Genomic DNA, 17,221 nt, shown 5'->3' with positions numbered 1-17,221 from the left:
ATATATATATATATATAAAATATAACATATGTATATATGAAACGTTAAATTAAAAAAATTTTTGGGTATTCTGAGCACCCTACTTATGTATCTTTAATGATTTTTGGTATACGCACCCCAGCTGAACCACCCATGATTTCAGTTTCGCGCTAAAATATGTTGAATGGATAAGCTGCATGAAGTACCTAAGCTCGAGAGATAAGCAGAGGTGAGCACTTCATGCGGTCTCATGCACCGGAAGAGGTGGGGTTAATTGGCAATAGGTTGAATCATGCATGCAGCGAGTGTGCATGAAGAGAAACGAAACGAACTTCTATGTTTCTATGCGCATCATGCAAGAAACGGAACACACTTCTAGACGAAGAACACGAGAATTGATTCGTTACCTGGTAAATGACGGTCGTGCTCTGGAGATCCCGACAATCTCTGGAAGAGGATCCTGGATATGGCGGAAAAATGGGGACATTCCAAATCGAATGTGTTGTCAGGCGGATCGAGCTCATTAGGGACTTGTCCAATAAAACAATTGGTCTTGATTTAAGCATTCGAGGAATATGATGTTAAGCCGAACTATAAAAAATTTACTAGATATAAACGCAACAGAGATTTACTAGATATAAACCCAACAGCGTCAGGACTGTGTGAGATCACTGGGATCGAAAAGAGAAGCGCCCTGATATTTTTCTCTGTTGTCAATTGTTTACAGTAGATCAGAAATCATGTATTGTGAAATATACAGTTTCTGATAGGTTGAAATTGTTATTCTCATAAGATTTTCTGATTTTAACAATTCATTCGATCATCCGCTCATATGTACATGGAAAGATGCTAGTTTCCCATGAAGCATACTTTTCAAGATGCATAGGTTACGAAAACCAATCATAAATTTATTTAGCATTTCTGTTAGAGTGTACAACAGAAATTCTAATCAGCAATTGATCGCATTTCTTTAATCTTTTGCGAAATACGCCCAATGTGAATCCTAGCTTTCAGAATGGCATATTCTAGTAAATAGAATATAACGTATTTTAGTAATATTAGAATATGGGGGTTTACGGTTCATGTGACGGCATCCTTATGTAAGAAGTATAAAGAGGCGAACGCGAATGAAGTTTGTCACTTACTTTCAACTTGATCAGAGCGTGTTCATGAAAAGTACCTCTAAAAGTACTTTTTTTAAATACAGTTATTTATGTCCCTGATGAAAATAAAACATAAAGCAGATGTCAATAAAACATTAATTGGAGTGTAAACAAAATGTAAAGAGGAAGTAACGGAAACTTGTAAGGAGTGAAAATTGGAATATGAAACGTAAAAGAAGCGTTAACTAAATGTTAAAGAAACATAAATAAAAGTATAGATAAGTTCTTTGGCAAACACAAGCAAAATGTTCGTTGAAATGTAAACAAAGCGTATTAGACAGTTTAGAGAACGTAAACGGAGCATCGTCGAGTTCTTAGATCATGAATGAAATGTAATCGAAATCCTTGATAAGCAAATGATATTTTAAAATATATTTCATTTATTTGGTAATCTAAAAAATCTAAATCTATCTAAAAAAATGCTTTCTTCTTGGAGTCTTAGAAGCTCACTTCAAAAAATTATTTCATTAGAACACAACTGAAAAATTTTTCAACGCTACGACTTTTAGTCCTAATCTGTTTTTTACATTTGAGAAGTTAGTTCTTGCTAAGTCCCTCTGATGATGGTGCCGTACTATTCAACGACGCTTCGTTTACATTCGCTATATAGCTCAATGACACTCCAATATTTATTTTAAAATAAATTTTTTTATTTCTATATCCTGAAAGTACACGAAGTGCATTTGAATGCTTCGTGTACTTTTTGCCGAACTTTAATAGCCTTGTTTTAATTTAGTTTCAGGAGATTGTTTCAGGAGATCTATCATTCCTTTCTCAGCTTTCGTTTTTCAATTTTTTTCTTATTGAAGCGGGAGTTAAGATTTGTTGCTTTCTGAGGCTGCAGAGTGGAATTGAGTTTCATGTTGCTGAATGCTGTCATTAAAATGTTCTACTGCTTATGTTAAATCATTTTGCCCCTTCAGTGATATTTAGTAAGGTATTTACTTGTTTGTGGAAGAGGTACCAATTTGTTTGTTTATTATGTAATGTACAGGGCATTGCATAATTACATTGCATTTTCGTTTCAATCTTATTGTTTACTTCAATTATTAGTGGGGAATGATCAAAAGATAAATCTGTTTGTTATGTTGAAGTATGCTTTGGATATTCCCTTTATTATTTCGAAATCAATTATATCTGAAACTTTCCTTCTATCTGTTGACTAATAGGTAATGTGACATGCTTTGTGGTATGGTTTCTAAATATTTTTTTGTGATAGTTTTACAAGGAGCACGCCCTTTAGGGTTTGCTAACTTTGAATTCCAATACTAGTGCTTTGCGTTGTAATCGCCCACTATAAATCGGTATAAATCGGTCCCCTAAAGTTTTAAAGAATGACTCAAATTGTTCACTAGTGATTTGATGTTTGGGAGGGCAATATACGGAGCATATAGTAATTAAGCCAGCTCAGTCCCTTTACTATTGTGGTAGCCTGTAAAAAGTCCTTCCTATATTTTTCCGCTTTGTTGTTGTGTTTGATATTATTTTTAATAAGCATGATACCACTGTGTGCTGTGTCATCCGCGTGCATTGTATGATGTATTATGTAATACGGTATTTTAATGTGATGTTTTTTTGGTGAAATGCGTTTCCGATATCAGCATAATGTTTATTTTGGTGAATAGAAAGGCTTTCACTTCATCTATGTGATGCATAAATCCGTTAGAATTCCATGTTGCTATTTTTAAGCTAATAGGGAATTTTGTGACAAGAGCAGTAAGTTAAGCATGGAGTCCATTTTTTCTAGGATTCATCATATTCTTTAATTCAAGAAAATTGTTTGATTGCTATTGCGATTCTCTGGTTTTGTTTTTTGTTGGATTATTTTCACTTGTATTTGGATGGATGTACATGGATAGCTGTTTGGGTATAGGAGCACTCAGTTTGTGTAAATTTCGGATTTTCTTTAGCCACTTGTACGTTTGGAGGCTTTATTTTTTTTTTCTTAGGGAAGGAAACATGTTTTTTTGCAGTTCTTTATATATCCTGTATTCCTTATAATTTGATTAGAGTGATTTCTATTGCATAACACGCATTTAACATTCGATCTTGTTCTCCTTTGGCATTTTAGGAAAGTTTTGAAACATAGCCTTAAAGTGTCGTGGTCTCCGGCACACTTGACACATCTTGCCTTTCGAAAGCAGAAGTTTCTCATGTGCCTTTATTGCTGGCATTTGTTATATTGTGGTATCTCTTATTTAGGGTGAAGCTGCTCAAATTTTATTTTATATTGTTGAAGAGTGTTTATATCATATATCACTTTATTATTGATTAATGATGAATTAAGGGGCTTCGGGGGAGCTCACCTTGCTGACGGAAAAGCATCGCTGAAAAATCTGAAAAATGCCATCTATTCCTACTCAGTCTGATGCATGCATGTCTTTGCCATACTCCCTGAATAACGCTAAGTCAAAGGCGCAAGAGTGAATTCTCGATGCCTAAAATTGGGACCAGTCAGCTAATGGAGACAATCTCGACAGAAAACACAGTCCTTCGGGACATGTTAAGCAATGGATAAAACAATTACGGAGATGATTACCTCATGGCAACCCAAGTACTTCGGAAAATCCATTCTCCATGAAGGCAAGCCTCAAGGATTCTGAAGGAAATCAACTATTGCTTGATAGAAACCCTTATCAAGGAAATACTAAAATAACTAAGCTATCAATAAATAAAGAAGACAATATAAGCGATGCTAATACTAACATATTGAAAAAGAAGTCAGATAACAACAAGGTCAAACTACAACAAATTCTTCCACTAGAATTTTTCCAGGGAAAAGTCAGAAAAAACTCTACAAATAGTGCGTTAAAAGCCTTCAGATCAAATATAGAACGTGAAGAGACAAGAGATTCAATTTGGAAGGAGATTACCTTTCATAAAGGTCTCGAAACAGCCTTGAATCATCTAATCCTAAACAATTAAAAAGTTCAAAAACCAAAACATACTGGCTGAGCTTTCCATTACCGTTAATAGATATGGACAATTAGAAATGGATGAACAGGATAAAGTAGATACTCCATTAGAAATAAAAAACTAAGCCTCCATTTATTTTATAGAAGGAGTAGTAAATATTTCTTCACTCACGATACTTATTGACAACATTGCTAAAGATGAATATATAATCAAAATAATCAATGATGCACAAGTAAAAATTCAAAATCTTAGAAAAATACACGACAATAATCAAAGAACTGAAAGAAAGGAATACGGAATTTTATACATACAAGATAAAACAGAAGAGAAATTTCCGAGTAATTCTAAAAAACATGCAAAAAACTCAACCAATCTAGATAATCTAAAACAGTAAAGGACACATAGTATTAAATATATCAGAATATAACCTCTCATAATTTACATTTTGCGCAGATACTCGACGCTCGACACTTGCATGTAATGACATCTTAAGATGAGGTCTTATCGCGAATGCTCTAACATATTTTAATGTGCTCCTGGGTAGCGATCATAACTTTTTCCCTGGAGCGAAAACATGAAAAGTGAAAATTTTTTGTATGCATGTGTTGTATATGTACCAACATACATAAAAATTTTCACTTTTCATGTTTCTTTAGCGAAAAAGTTTCATAAGATGTGTTCCGATACAGTGCCAGAAGTGGCCATACTGAAAAATAGTTCCTCTATTACTATGCAGCGCGCTGCAACAACGTCTCTCAATGACCATATCATGATAGCCATATTGTCACTGCGACTACTGCGGCTTTCGAGGTGAGGCAGTTACAGTACAATATGACGTTGCTTAAAGAAGCACAATGCGTTGAAATATTCGATCCAGAAAATTAAAAAATATATACATTATATCTAACTGTAGAAAGTGCATATATATTCATTTTATCGAAAATGACTCTTAAATTCCACATCTGAATATTCATTAACTGGTCCATATAGTTTTTAACCCGAGTTCAAATTGTTCAAATTGGTGATGACATAAATAGTTCATCTTCTTCGGAAGAATTATCACTGCTGTTTTTGTTCAAACTTTTTTTAGTGATAATTTAATACATTACGTATGTTTATCCATGTCTGTTTATATTACTACCAGTCTCCTGCAAAGCCGTTCCGAAATATAATGTTACAGTAGTGCTGGCAGTATCACAGTAATTTTGGAACAGCTGCGATAGTGCACTGTAATATGGTTCCTACACATAGAACATGGCAACAGTTGCCACGTGGCAGAAGTTATCGCACTAACCAATAATTCTATGTTTTTAAGTCGGCCTCATCTTGCAAATTTCTAGAAATGATATAATACTACTTCGGATTGAGTCCAACTACGTTAGATTGAGTTCAACTTTTGTTGCGCGGTGGAAATTATATATCTATTATTTCGCTTGCAAGCGAGACGCTGATTGGCTATCGCATCAACTTCCGCTGCGCAGCAGCGTTGCCGCGTTCTGTGCGAGAGCAAATAACGGTTGCACTGCCAGTAAAGAGAAAACACACCATGATCACCTTGTTATAGCTTCTACTCATTTCAATAAGCGCGTTATAGCTTCTGCACACTGGAAGCGGAAACGCTGTGATGCGATAGTCAATAAAATATTCCTAATGTGTTCATTGGTTACCGCGTCTCATTTTGCCGCGCGGCAAGTGTTTCTGCGTCCAGTGTGTACGAGCCATTAAAATGAGTGTTACAATATATAATATAATAGATACAGCATGTTTAGAGCATGTCAGAGCATGTGACGAACAAAGGTCTAATATCTAAGGTTTTGAAATAAAAAACTGACTATAAATATCAGTCTCTGATTAGTTCGTGACATCTTAAGACTGTACTTAAGATGATCTTGAATATAAAGGCCATTTTACATTTGGTCTCGTAGCGTCGGAAACGTAGTAAGCATGCGATTTTTAAATTGAAGCATGGGAGTGGCTGAAGCAACAGCTTATGACTTGCTTATGACTGCATCTATGATCCGACCAATGTAGAATAGCCCTCAGATTTGACTCTGAATACCCTATATCTATATGTGCGTTATGTATATGTACGATATTCTGCAACTAATCAGAAAATAGGATTTTGCTTTGATATCATCGATACAAAATAAGATCTTGTTTTTTAATTGGTTGCAAAACGTCATACACACTTAAAGTTCCTAGAAAAACAGAGTCTGACCCCATGATCCATATTTTTTTTTAATCCTGCTTGGTTTTCTGATCCAAAAAAGGATCACATGTATTAAATTTGGATCGATAATCCTGTGATAATCTCTGCAGAGGGATAGAGATTTTCATTTTTTTTGTTTTAAATTTTCAATCCTTGTTGTTGGCTCATATTTGCTTGCCCCATTATGACAGCACGAATCACAATGTATGGAAATGGCGCGCTTATTGAAAAACTTGTAGACATGAGTTTTATCAATAAAACATGCTTTTATCTTTAAAATTCTGTAGTATGCGTAACATAAATTATAGCATGTTAGCGTATAGCATTAACATCATTGTAAGCACGTTCTGGGTATCGAAATTTTCACGAAACTTTTATTTTTTCACTTTTGATACATACCAATCTCACGTGAAAAGTTTCACTTTCAAACAATATCAGACTTAATGATCATGTAAGAAAATTACGAGAAAGTGAGATTATAAAGCGAATTTACATCATTCCTCTTAAATTTACGAAAATTTAACAAATATTCACAGATGTATGTACATACAAATATGTATGCACGTACATGTATTTTGATAGGAAATCATATTGTGCTCATTATTTGTTGTTCCTTATACATATAATTGAAAATAACAATAAATGTAACTCAAAAATAAAAGTAAATGCTGTTAAACATGTAAAAAATTTGGATATTGCGCGGGGAAGAGTGTCGCGAAATTCTCAGAGCCATATAGAACTGGTAAAAACATATTATTTCATTACTTCTTGATTGTATATTGTATTTCTATGCAAAAAATACTCGGAATTGTTAAATAAAACCCAAAAAATTAATTTATTCATCAAAATTTATTTTGTCGCCTTCAAAGTAGATCCCATCGAGTGCAATATAATGCCACCGCTTGACTTAATTCTCCATACATCGTTCGTAGGATTGAGATATGGTCTTCAGCTCCTTCAGCGAAGGAGCTTTTCTTTTATAGCCTCGATTGACTCAAAACGCCTTTCTCGAAGTGATAATTTTAGCTTCGAGAACAGGAAAAAGTTACACGGGGCCATATCAGACGAGTACAGTGTTTGGTCGATAACATTGAGTTTTTGGCCAAAAACTTTTGTACAACGATGGCTTTGTACGATGGTATATTATTGTGGTGCAAAATCCATGAATTGTTCTTCCACAAATTTAGTCGTTTTTGGTGGATATTCTCGCGCAAACGCCTTATGACGCCTATATAGTATTTCTTATTCATCGTTTGTTCCTTTGGAAGAAATTCGGAGTGTACACATCACGATAATCGAAAAAAATTGTCAGCATGACCTTGATTTTCGAGCGATTTTGATGCGGTTTTTTGGGTTTCAGCTCGTTTTCGAGGCATCATTCTGTTGGCTTGTTTACATGTCATATTCATAAATCCATGTCTCATCGTCAGTTAAGATACGTTTCAAGATGAGGTCCGTAGAAGTTCAGGAAATCATGTCTTCAGCGACTTGCTTTCTGCTCTTTTTGGACAAAATTGAGCTTTTTCGGAACCAGTCGTGTAGCGACGCGTTTCATGACCAAAATATCAGTCATAATGTTATTTATAGACTTAACAGATATATTCATCTCTTCAGCCAACACTCTAAAACTTATACGATGATTTTTGAGCACCAATTTCTTGATTTTGTCGATGTTTTCATAGGTAGACGTTGAAGGTCGACCAGAACGAGGCAAATCAACTATTACTTCTCGGTTCTCTTTGAATAGTTTATACATTCATATGCCTGTGTTTTGACATGCACGATTCACCGTAGGTCTTCTGCAACATTTTCAGATTCGGCACCCGAAATTTCGTTTGACACACAAAATTTAAGGCAAACTCTTTGTTCAACTAATTTTTCCATTATAAAAATCGTAGAGCACTCAAAAGTATGATTAACAAAAACAACTACTGTCAACACACGGAGGGACAGATCGCGCTCAAATCCCGCGTGGTAACTATTACAGTGGTACCAACATATAGAAAAAAATTGTGGTGATATCTTTTATGCGCGTTTTTCAGATGATAAATTCCAGGTACTTTTTACACAGAATGTAATAGTAAAAAAACAGTATATATTTAAAACTCGTAGAACAATGTAAATGAGAAAACATAGCACAAATCCTAAATTGTTCCGAATTGGGGCCGGAGAAATCTTCATCTGAATGAAAAAGATTATTTTTCAACCTGTTTCATAAATCTCTATTTTTTATTATAATTTTCATTTTTAAATTTTCATTTTTGTGCATTTCATATTTTTATCTTTTTACTCATATATTTAATTTAATATCTCGCAAATGTTTTCTTAATATGCGAAGTTTTCGCCTGTCAACTGCATGCTCTTCCTCTTCGTTCACAACATTTAGGGTGAGAACTACGTAATATCCATTTCAAATAGATATTCAAATATATTTAATATTTGTCGAAAGCGAGAGAGTTCTAGTGCAGTTCTAATGCAGGAACAGAAGAAAGATCGAAAAACAAGCTAGTTTATATCAAACTTATTAAAAAATAACTAGAATTTCACATTTTAGGCATTTCCTTACTTACGCCGAAAAATTTCTCGTGAACTATTTCACATTTTATAACAGCCAAAAGTTACTTATTATCGCTTATTCATTACATTTACGTCAATTTGTTCACTTTTTGTGTATTCATTCCTAAGGGAAACTTTATGATAATCGACCTTGAATACAAGCTATAACATATTTGCGCTAACATCGTTGTAAGCACGTTTTGAATACGGGCCATAATATGGGAAATGAATAACGCAAAACATTCTTTATTGATGTATTTCATATTGTAATAAAGAAGGAAATGTTATGAAGAAATAATATAGTTATGAAAAAATACAATCTGTTTAATAAAAATATAAAATTTCTAAAATGAAAACATAGTTTCCCTAATAACACAAACGTCGATACGTCGATTTTGCTAAGTCAGGTCTTTAGAGTCGACTGTAGTAGTCAACTTTCTATAGACATCCTTCCAATCTATTCGACTTTAAGACGTCTAGTGTTATTTACGCTCACAAAGCTTAAATGTGGAAATGGATCATTTCATTCTTGTTGTTTAACTATAGTTAAAGTATGAATGCTATTCATGAGTTGTAAGCATGAATCGGACTACAGCCTAGAATGATTGACTTAAAAGTCGACTATAGTCGTCTTTAAAGTGTGACATTGTATGACATAGAGACACCTCCAAGTCGTCTAAAGTCGACTTATGGACGTCCATTTTTCAGACATCTAGAAGCTATAGTCGATTCAGAGTCGACTTAGAATCGACTTTATGCTATTAGGATTCAAACAATACGGCCATCAAATGTTTTTCGCGCACCTCCATAAAGGAAAGCTGCAAAGCCGGTGGAAGAGTAAGGAGCTCCATACAATAAAAGGAATAGGGAACAGAGAACAGAGAATAAGAACAACAACAGTATTCCACAATACATGATTTCTGATAAGTTGAAATTCTTATTCTCTGTTCTCTGTTCCCTATTCCTTTTATTGTCGAAGCCCCTAATAAAAACGAATGTGAAATCAAAACAAAAAGCCCAGCAGGGTTACCAAAAATTTTCTAGGAACTCTACACACATCATGTTATCGCTTCCAACATGCGTGTCCTGAAACGAAGCAGGCGCCCTCATCATTAACGAGCCCGGTTTACGAATTACGGTTATGAGGTTATCATCGTCAGCATTGCGGACGTGAGAACTCAACATCGTCGTCACGTCACCGTCATCGTCGCCGCCGTCGTATCAGTCGCATCTTATATTGTCTTATAAGCGATGGAGTGCGAATAATCCTCGGCGACGATGCTGCGTAATGTCGATCGCTCTTCTCCACAGTCGGTTACCAATTACAGCTCGCGTCAAAGTCGAATTAGTGCCCGCCAGGCACGGCCTCGCGGAACGTCGGCCGCGTCGTTTTTACCGTCGTCGCCGCCACTACTCCGCCGCGTATGATTCATAAGGATCGAGCTCAGAGTTGTCTTCAGGTACGGCGGCAACGCGTCTCTCTCTTTCTGTCTCTTTCGCGTCTCTCTTTTAGAATAGTCTAAAATCTGGAAATTGAGCACTCTATACAATCTGTTCTACTTAGTCCGGAGAATTAATAGGCTTTAGACATTGAAATTTCGGACGAGCGCCGCGCAAATTCGGGGGAAATCGCAGAGTGATTACGCTCCCGCAGCGAAAATTTGCACAAAATTATGTGTACCAATGATATTTCTAATAGTACATGACGTACGAACTACGACAGAATGTGACAGTTTCTGATTATTCGAACACATGGGTATGAAATCGTAGTATTATTGTTTTACAGTGCGCAAATTGCTGAATATTTTATTATTGATAATTGTTTAAAATAGTGATTGTAGATAGTTCTGTGTCTTATATGTATCTTTCAAAGTAGAATTAATATTTTAATAAATGTGATTGATAATATATTAGTAACTATTTTTGCAAGAAATTTTGTCGTAAACTATTGTTATTTTTATTTTTAAAATGTATATATTATAAAAAGATATAATCTTTCTAATTAGAAAAAAGAAAATTTTGATATCTTGTAAAATGAAGGATTATGTCTTCCTATTCTTCTTCATTTCATTAGTATATTAATTTAATGTGTTTTGTAAAATATGAGCTGTATGCAATGCAAGTATTATGATGTAATATTTTGATTTGGTTATTAATTATTGTCAATTTAAATTAATAATTTTAGATAATTCTGTATCGTGTATGTATTTTTTAAAGTAAAAAATTAATGTTTTAGTAAATATGATTATTATTAACTATTTTTGCAACAAAAAGTTTGATAAATTATCATTTTTATTTTTAAAACTTATATATTAAGAAACGTAAGATATAATTTAACTAAAAGAAAACAAATTTTAATATCTTATAAAATAAAAGATTATGCCTTCCTAAGTTTCTACTTTTATTGATGCATTAATTTATTATATTTAAAAAAATGGGCTGTGTTATTCAAGCATTATGATGTAATATTTTTGTTAAAGGGACAAAAGCCAAATTTTATATATTCGGAGATGCTGGAAGTTGGTTTGCGAGTTGTTCGTGGTCAAGATTGGAAATGGGACGATCAAGATGGTGGAGAGGGTCATGCTGGGACAATAGTGGAAATCGGTAGACCTCCCTCTGCAGGGAACTCAACTTCTAGTCCAAATCCCACCGATCGGACACCAGACAAGACAGTCATCGTTCAATGGGATCATGGCGCTAGGAGTAATTATAGAATCGGTTATCAGGGTGCTTATGATTTGTTGGTGTTTGACAATGCAGCCGCTGGCGTCAAGCACTCCAACATCATCTGCGACGGTTGCAAAAGACATGGGATAATTGGTATCAGGTGGAAGTGCACAGAGTGTTTTGACTACGATCTCTGCACACAATGTTACATGGCCGACGTACATGAGTTAACTCATACTTTTGAGAGATATCAAACAACAAATTCTGTAGGGTAAGTGTTTACGATTCTAATGAAATTTGTATTTCTCATTCTGACTATCTATAATAATAGTATAATTACAATTACATTGAGTGCAGAGTTCGTCTAGAGCCAAGAGAAGGCTGCACAAAGATACCTCTGAAAGGGATCTTCATAGGAGCAAAGGTCATTCGCGGACCTGATTGGGAATGGGGAAATCAGGATGGTGGACGTGGTATTTACATTTTATTTAAATTAATTGAATTATATGAATTAATTGAATTATATAATCATGAATTACATAATTACCATCTAATTTCCTTTGAATATTTCAGGGAAAACCGGCAGAGTCATGGACATACGTGGATGGGACAACGAAAGCAGTCGATCTGTCGCAACCGTTACATGGTCCACGGGTAGCACTAATGTCTATCGATTAGGTTTCAAAGGTTGCGTGGATCTGTGTTACGTGGAGGAGGCTAATGCTGGCATTTACTACAAGGAACACCTTCCATTACTCGGTCAACCGGTCTTGACTGTATCGGATAATGGAAATGGCACAACACCGACAAAGAGTGGTGTCACAGGCATCACGTCTAGTCCTCATCCTCTAATGTTTAACGTCGGTGACAAGGTGAAAGTTTTAATGGAAGTCGATACGTTAAAGGAGATGCAAGATGGTCATGGCGGATGGAATCCGCGTATGGCCGAATACATAGGAAAGGTATTTCATAAAAATGATCATTTACAATCGTTAACATTAATTAATGTCAATTGAAGTTTAAATTTTGCGATACACGATGCATTTTTTCTGCTTTAGTAAATTATTAAAAATTTTACGTTCTATGTGATGCAATTGTAGTAATTTGCTCTAAAACGCAACCAATTCAGAAAATGCATCGTGTTCCGCTTAATTTTAGATTTCTTGGATCTCTGTTTTGTCTTTCTAGATAGACAGAAAAAAATTTCAATTAATATTGATTAGCAGTTGTTATTGTATATGAGAGATATGTTTAATATATTTAATTAATACACAAGTCAATACGTTTAACATATTTAATGCGTATCGTATAATTTAACTTTCTAACTTCTTGAAATCTAGATTGGCATAGTACATCGAATTACGGATAAGGGAGATATTCGTGTGCAGTACGAAGGCTGCCACAATAGGTGGACTTTCCATCCAGGTGCACTGACAAAAGTTACCGCCAAGGATGGATTTTCTCTTGGTGATATAGTCCGCGTGAAAAGCGATCTAGCTGCCGTGAAACAATATCAACGTGGCCATGGTGAATGGATAGACGTAATGAAAAATGTTAGTTGGCAATTTATATGCTTGTTTTTAATTTAGTACAGCTATATATAGAAGTGACAGACATTTGATATCGGATATACTTGTCGCAGGCTCTAGGAAAGACTGGGAAGGTAATTAAAATCTATTCCGATGGCGACTTACGTGTGGCATTGGACATACATGGTCATACATGGACATTTAATCCGTTAAGTGTTGTCCCGGTATCTTCTGGCACAAATGCTATGGCTGCCACGCATGATAATGTAAATAAGAGTAGAGATCATTCGGGTATGTTTATTTTTATTATATATATGAATTTTTGTTAATAATAGAATGAAAAAAGATGCCAAATTTAAAGTTAAATTGATATCAAAGGGAGATTAATTTTTATTATGCTGTGTGAAAAACAAGACCATCCGTTATAATTTATTCTTGTAGTCGATGGTACCGATAGTGAAGTGGAAAAGCTATTAAGGGATGCGGCTAGAGGTGAAGCTGGAGTGGATGCAGTACGAGAATTCCTGAAGAAATACCCTGGCAGAGTGGACGCGTGTGCTCCTGGCGGTGGCAGAAAAACGTGCTTGCAAGTGGCCGCTCACCAAGGTCAGCGTGAGCTCTGCACTCTTCTTCTGGACGCTGGTGCTTCTTTGCGTGCGGTTGATGAGGACGGAGATACGCCTTTGCATTATGCGGCATTCGGGTATGTTGGAAATTGTTGCCGCATTTTTTGCAAAATTAATTATATTGTTCTCTCTTTTGATTAAACAGAAATCAGCCAGAGATAATGGATCTATTATTATCGCGAGGTGCAGCTATCAACGCCGTTAATAACGGCAGATGTAGTGCTTTGCATGTGGCAGTTAATAAGCAGCATGTGCAATGCGTGAGAATTCTATTGCGTTATCATTGTGACGTCAACCTCCAAGACTCGTACGGCGATACAGCGTTGCACGACGCGATAGGAAAGGATGCGCTAGATGTGATCGACGCGTTATGCGCCTGCGAGAAGGTTGACTTCACGCTAAGGAACAAACGAGGTTTCAATATCTTGCATCATGCCGCACTCAAGGGCAATGCTCAGTATGTGTATAAGATACATAATACTTAACAAGTATAATCTCATAGCGATCATGTCTGCATAGTAATAACTTGGCCATACTTAAGATTCATCTGGTTCATCTAATTTAAATATAAATAAAGTGCCTATATATTATCTAATTTACTTTGATCCTATGAATTTGCAGTGCAACGGAGAGGCTGGTTACGCGCGCGCGTCACTTGGTAGATGTGAAAAAGGAAGATGGATTTGCAGCATTGCATCTAGCAGCGTTGAATGGACACAAGGAAGTTGCGGCTATCCTTCTCTCGCAGAATGGTGGCCGCGCCAAAGTGGATCTGTGCAACAATCGGCGGCAAACGCCGTTGCATTTAGCAACTTCGCAGGGACATTGGTCGCTCGTTGAGTTGCTGGTGCATCACAATGCGGATATCGGCAGCACGGATGAGGACGGCGACACTGTGTTACATATCGCGATAGCAAAGAGCCCGAATCAACAAACTGCTGTGCCTACACCCGAAAGTAGTCGGGATTCACCACTTTTGTATGCTGTATGTTGTCCAAATTCTTGCTTTTGAATTAATCTTCTCTCTCTTTCTCTCTCTCTCTCTCTCTCTCTCTCTCTCTCTCTGTCTCGAAAGACATAGATGTACGGTCACAACTTCTCGCAATGCATCATTTTTTTTTAACTTCAACAAAAGATCTAAGATTGCTTTAATTCATAAAACAATTATGATTCATTTTCAAGAAAATTATTAAGTTATCAAATATAAGACAGCGCAACACTCTTTTTCTCTTCTCCTAGGCGGAGAAGTCACTCCTCTTTCTTTCTTTCTTATTTCTCTAAGAAGAAAGTTAAAAGGGATTGAAGCATCGCAAAAAGTTGAGACGTTGTGAAACAGAGGTAATTAAATAAAGTTCCTTCATTATTTTTGCAATGTAGTTTCTATTTATGTTTTTTCTTAAATTGAAATTGAAACTTTTAAAATTATTATGTATATCTATTATGTATATATATTATGTATATATATTATGATTTGAGAAGAAAAGAAAATGAAAAAAGAAAGGATAACTTATCAGTTCATCAGTTCTTTTCTAACGAATATTTTCTTTTGAACAGATCTGGCAGAACCTGGCAAGGCAAGGCGCAAAGACTGAATTAGCATTAGCTTGTTTTTTGGTAAGCGTGGACAGGAGTTGCAAACTTCTTGAACAAGTCAGAAACAACAAGGACAAGACGGCGCTTGATCTTTTGGAAAGCAACCCACAGGCTGCCCTGCTCGCTGATCTTTTACGCTCTTACAAATACCAAAGTCATAGCACGCAATTAGAGTAAGACAAGATATGAGTGTTCTAAATGATCCGCAAGTCGAAATGTAAATTTTGAAACGTAACTTTAAATTGATTTTACGTTTTGAAAACTGATCTTGCAATGCGCTTTTGGAATCACTTAATTGATTTAGAGTTTATCAACATACAATGTAAAATATAATTCGTTTTACAGAATAGAGAACAATCCATCGCCTGGTTACGTAGAGCCACCTGCGTACCGAATAGATAATATATCGCAGTCGGAAGGATTGCATGTTGCGAAGAAGAATATAACCGGTTCTGGCGATGCGGCAGAATGTCGAGATTGCTCGGGGATCATAGAAAACACAAAACAGGAGAATCGAATTGATCCTAGCAGTAGCGTTACGCTTGTTGGGTGTGCACGTTGTGGCCATACACAAACAATTCCAGGTATATGATTTTTTTTATTGATCTCGTATAAATTGATTAAATTGATCAAGAAATCTTGGTAAAATTGATTTCAAGGAATTATTAAGTATTTTCTGTATCAATATTTCACAGATATATTTTGTATAACAAATTATAAAAAATCTTGTGGAAATCATACGAATATGTTTTATATTATTTTTCTAGATGGTCAGTTGGCGACAGGTGAAGTCTCTATAGCCAATTCGGAGGATAAATCGAAGGACTTATCTTCAGAAGGCAAACGAAAAGAGGAGATCGGTGACAAGGAAAAAGAGAAGGACAAAGATCTAGAACGGCTACGTTATTTGGAAACTAGAGTCGCGGATCTCGAGGAGGCGAATATGTGTAGTATCTGTATGGAACGTCGTCGTAACGTCGCATTTCTTTGCGGACATGGCGCGTGTGAGCACTGTGCCGCTCCATTGAAGACTTGTCACATGTGCCGCAAGACGATCACAAAAAAGATTAATTTATATTAGAAGTTCGATCAATCACCATACGTTTATATCGGAACATTGATTTCCACGCGGTATATACAGCATGTGTCACGAGAGGAAAAGTCGATATTAGTGATAATAATAGTTAAATAGTCCTTAATGTCCAAATTTAAACAATTTAGATTACGCAGCCAGAACGAGAGACAGAGGAATTTCTTTATTCGCTATGTCGCACGATTCCTTTCGAGACATTCTGTTTGCCCAACAGAAAATTTTGTCATTCGCCATGTCGGCGTAGGAAAATGTTCATCAATTGATCGTAACGACGCGTACGTTACGTTTCGTGCTGATGAAATTAAACTGCCAAAATGTACATTTTATTTTCGCGTATAATACGAAAGGGAAAAAAATGAAGCTCTCTTATATTGCATTAACGTCGTGCCATAGCGAGATAGGTTTGCGCACAACACGATAATCGTGTTTGCCTGGACACGAGATATTTTGATCTTTTGTTATTTCTTTATTTTTCTCGGCAATTAGTTAAATCGATTATATTAAAAATTAATTAATATCAGTACCGAAGAGGGGGGGCGGGGGTGATGTCTTGTGTCTTGACAAACACGCCCGACGTACGATTATATGTACATCGTTTACGCTTTCCTTCCTCATGAATCGGCGTTTTCGCCTGTGCTTTATCCCGTCCATTTTTTATTCATGTTTAAAGAGAGCGCGGATGACGAGCACTGAAAGAGCGAACTTCTTATCTTAACGTAGGAAACATGCGCGATCGTGTTTATGCGTTTGTATTATAACAATCACCAGAAGCTCGTAGAAACATTCGTACATATCGCTACATTATTGCGAGAAGAAAAAAGAATACTGTTTCCACGTGTTCGAAAATTGTCCGAATTCCTGTTGCTTCCACGCAGTAAAAGGGAAGG

General features: G+C 35.8%; 1 protein-coding gene across 1 annotated transcript; it reads left to right on the top strand.

The window, feature by feature from the left end:
- The first annotated feature begins 9,983 nt into the window (after nucleotides 1–9,983).
- Nucleotides 9,984–17,221, top strand: LOC108693807 (E3 ubiquitin-protein ligase MIB2). Its single transcript, XM_018202958.1, has 12 exons — nucleotides 9,984–10,283; nucleotides 11,304–11,764; nucleotides 11,851–11,966; nucleotides 12,067–12,455; nucleotides 12,834–13,046; nucleotides 13,136–13,313; nucleotides 13,464–13,725; nucleotides 13,794–14,105; nucleotides 14,270–14,633; nucleotides 15,203–15,414; nucleotides 15,587–15,825; nucleotides 16,009–17,221. Exons 1-12 carry the CDS (start codon nucleotides 10,248–10,250, stop codon nucleotides 16,320–16,322), a joined length of 3,096 nt encoding a protein of 1,031 aa, XP_018058447.1. The 5' UTR covers nucleotides 9,984–10,247; the 3' UTR covers nucleotides 16,323–17,221.

The sequence above is a fragment of the Atta colombica genome, unplaced genomic scaffold, assembly GCF_001594045.1.
Source record: "Atta colombica isolate Treedump-2 unplaced genomic scaffold, Acol1.0 scaffold11, whole genome shotgun sequence".
Classification (NCBI taxonomy): Eukaryota; Metazoa; Arthropoda; class Insecta; order Hymenoptera; family Formicidae; genus Atta; species Atta colombica.
This window is presented reverse-complemented; position numbering and strand designations above follow the sequence as displayed.

What these genes read in the sequence shown, in the direction of transcription:
- LOC108693807 (XM_018202958.1), top strand. Translation starts at nt 10,248, where the DNA reads ATGATTCATAAGGATCGAGCTCAGAGTTGTCTTCAG. An exon ending in GGATAGACGTAATGAAAAAT is followed by an intron (nt 13,047 to 13,135) that starts GTTAGTTGGCAA and finishes TACTTGTCGCAG; the next exon opens with GCTCTAGGAAAGACTGGGAA. An exon ending in TAAGAGTAGAGATCATTCGG is followed by an intron (nt 13,314 to 13,463) that starts GTATGTTTATTT and finishes TTATTCTTGTAG; the next exon opens with TCGATGGTACCGATAGTGAA.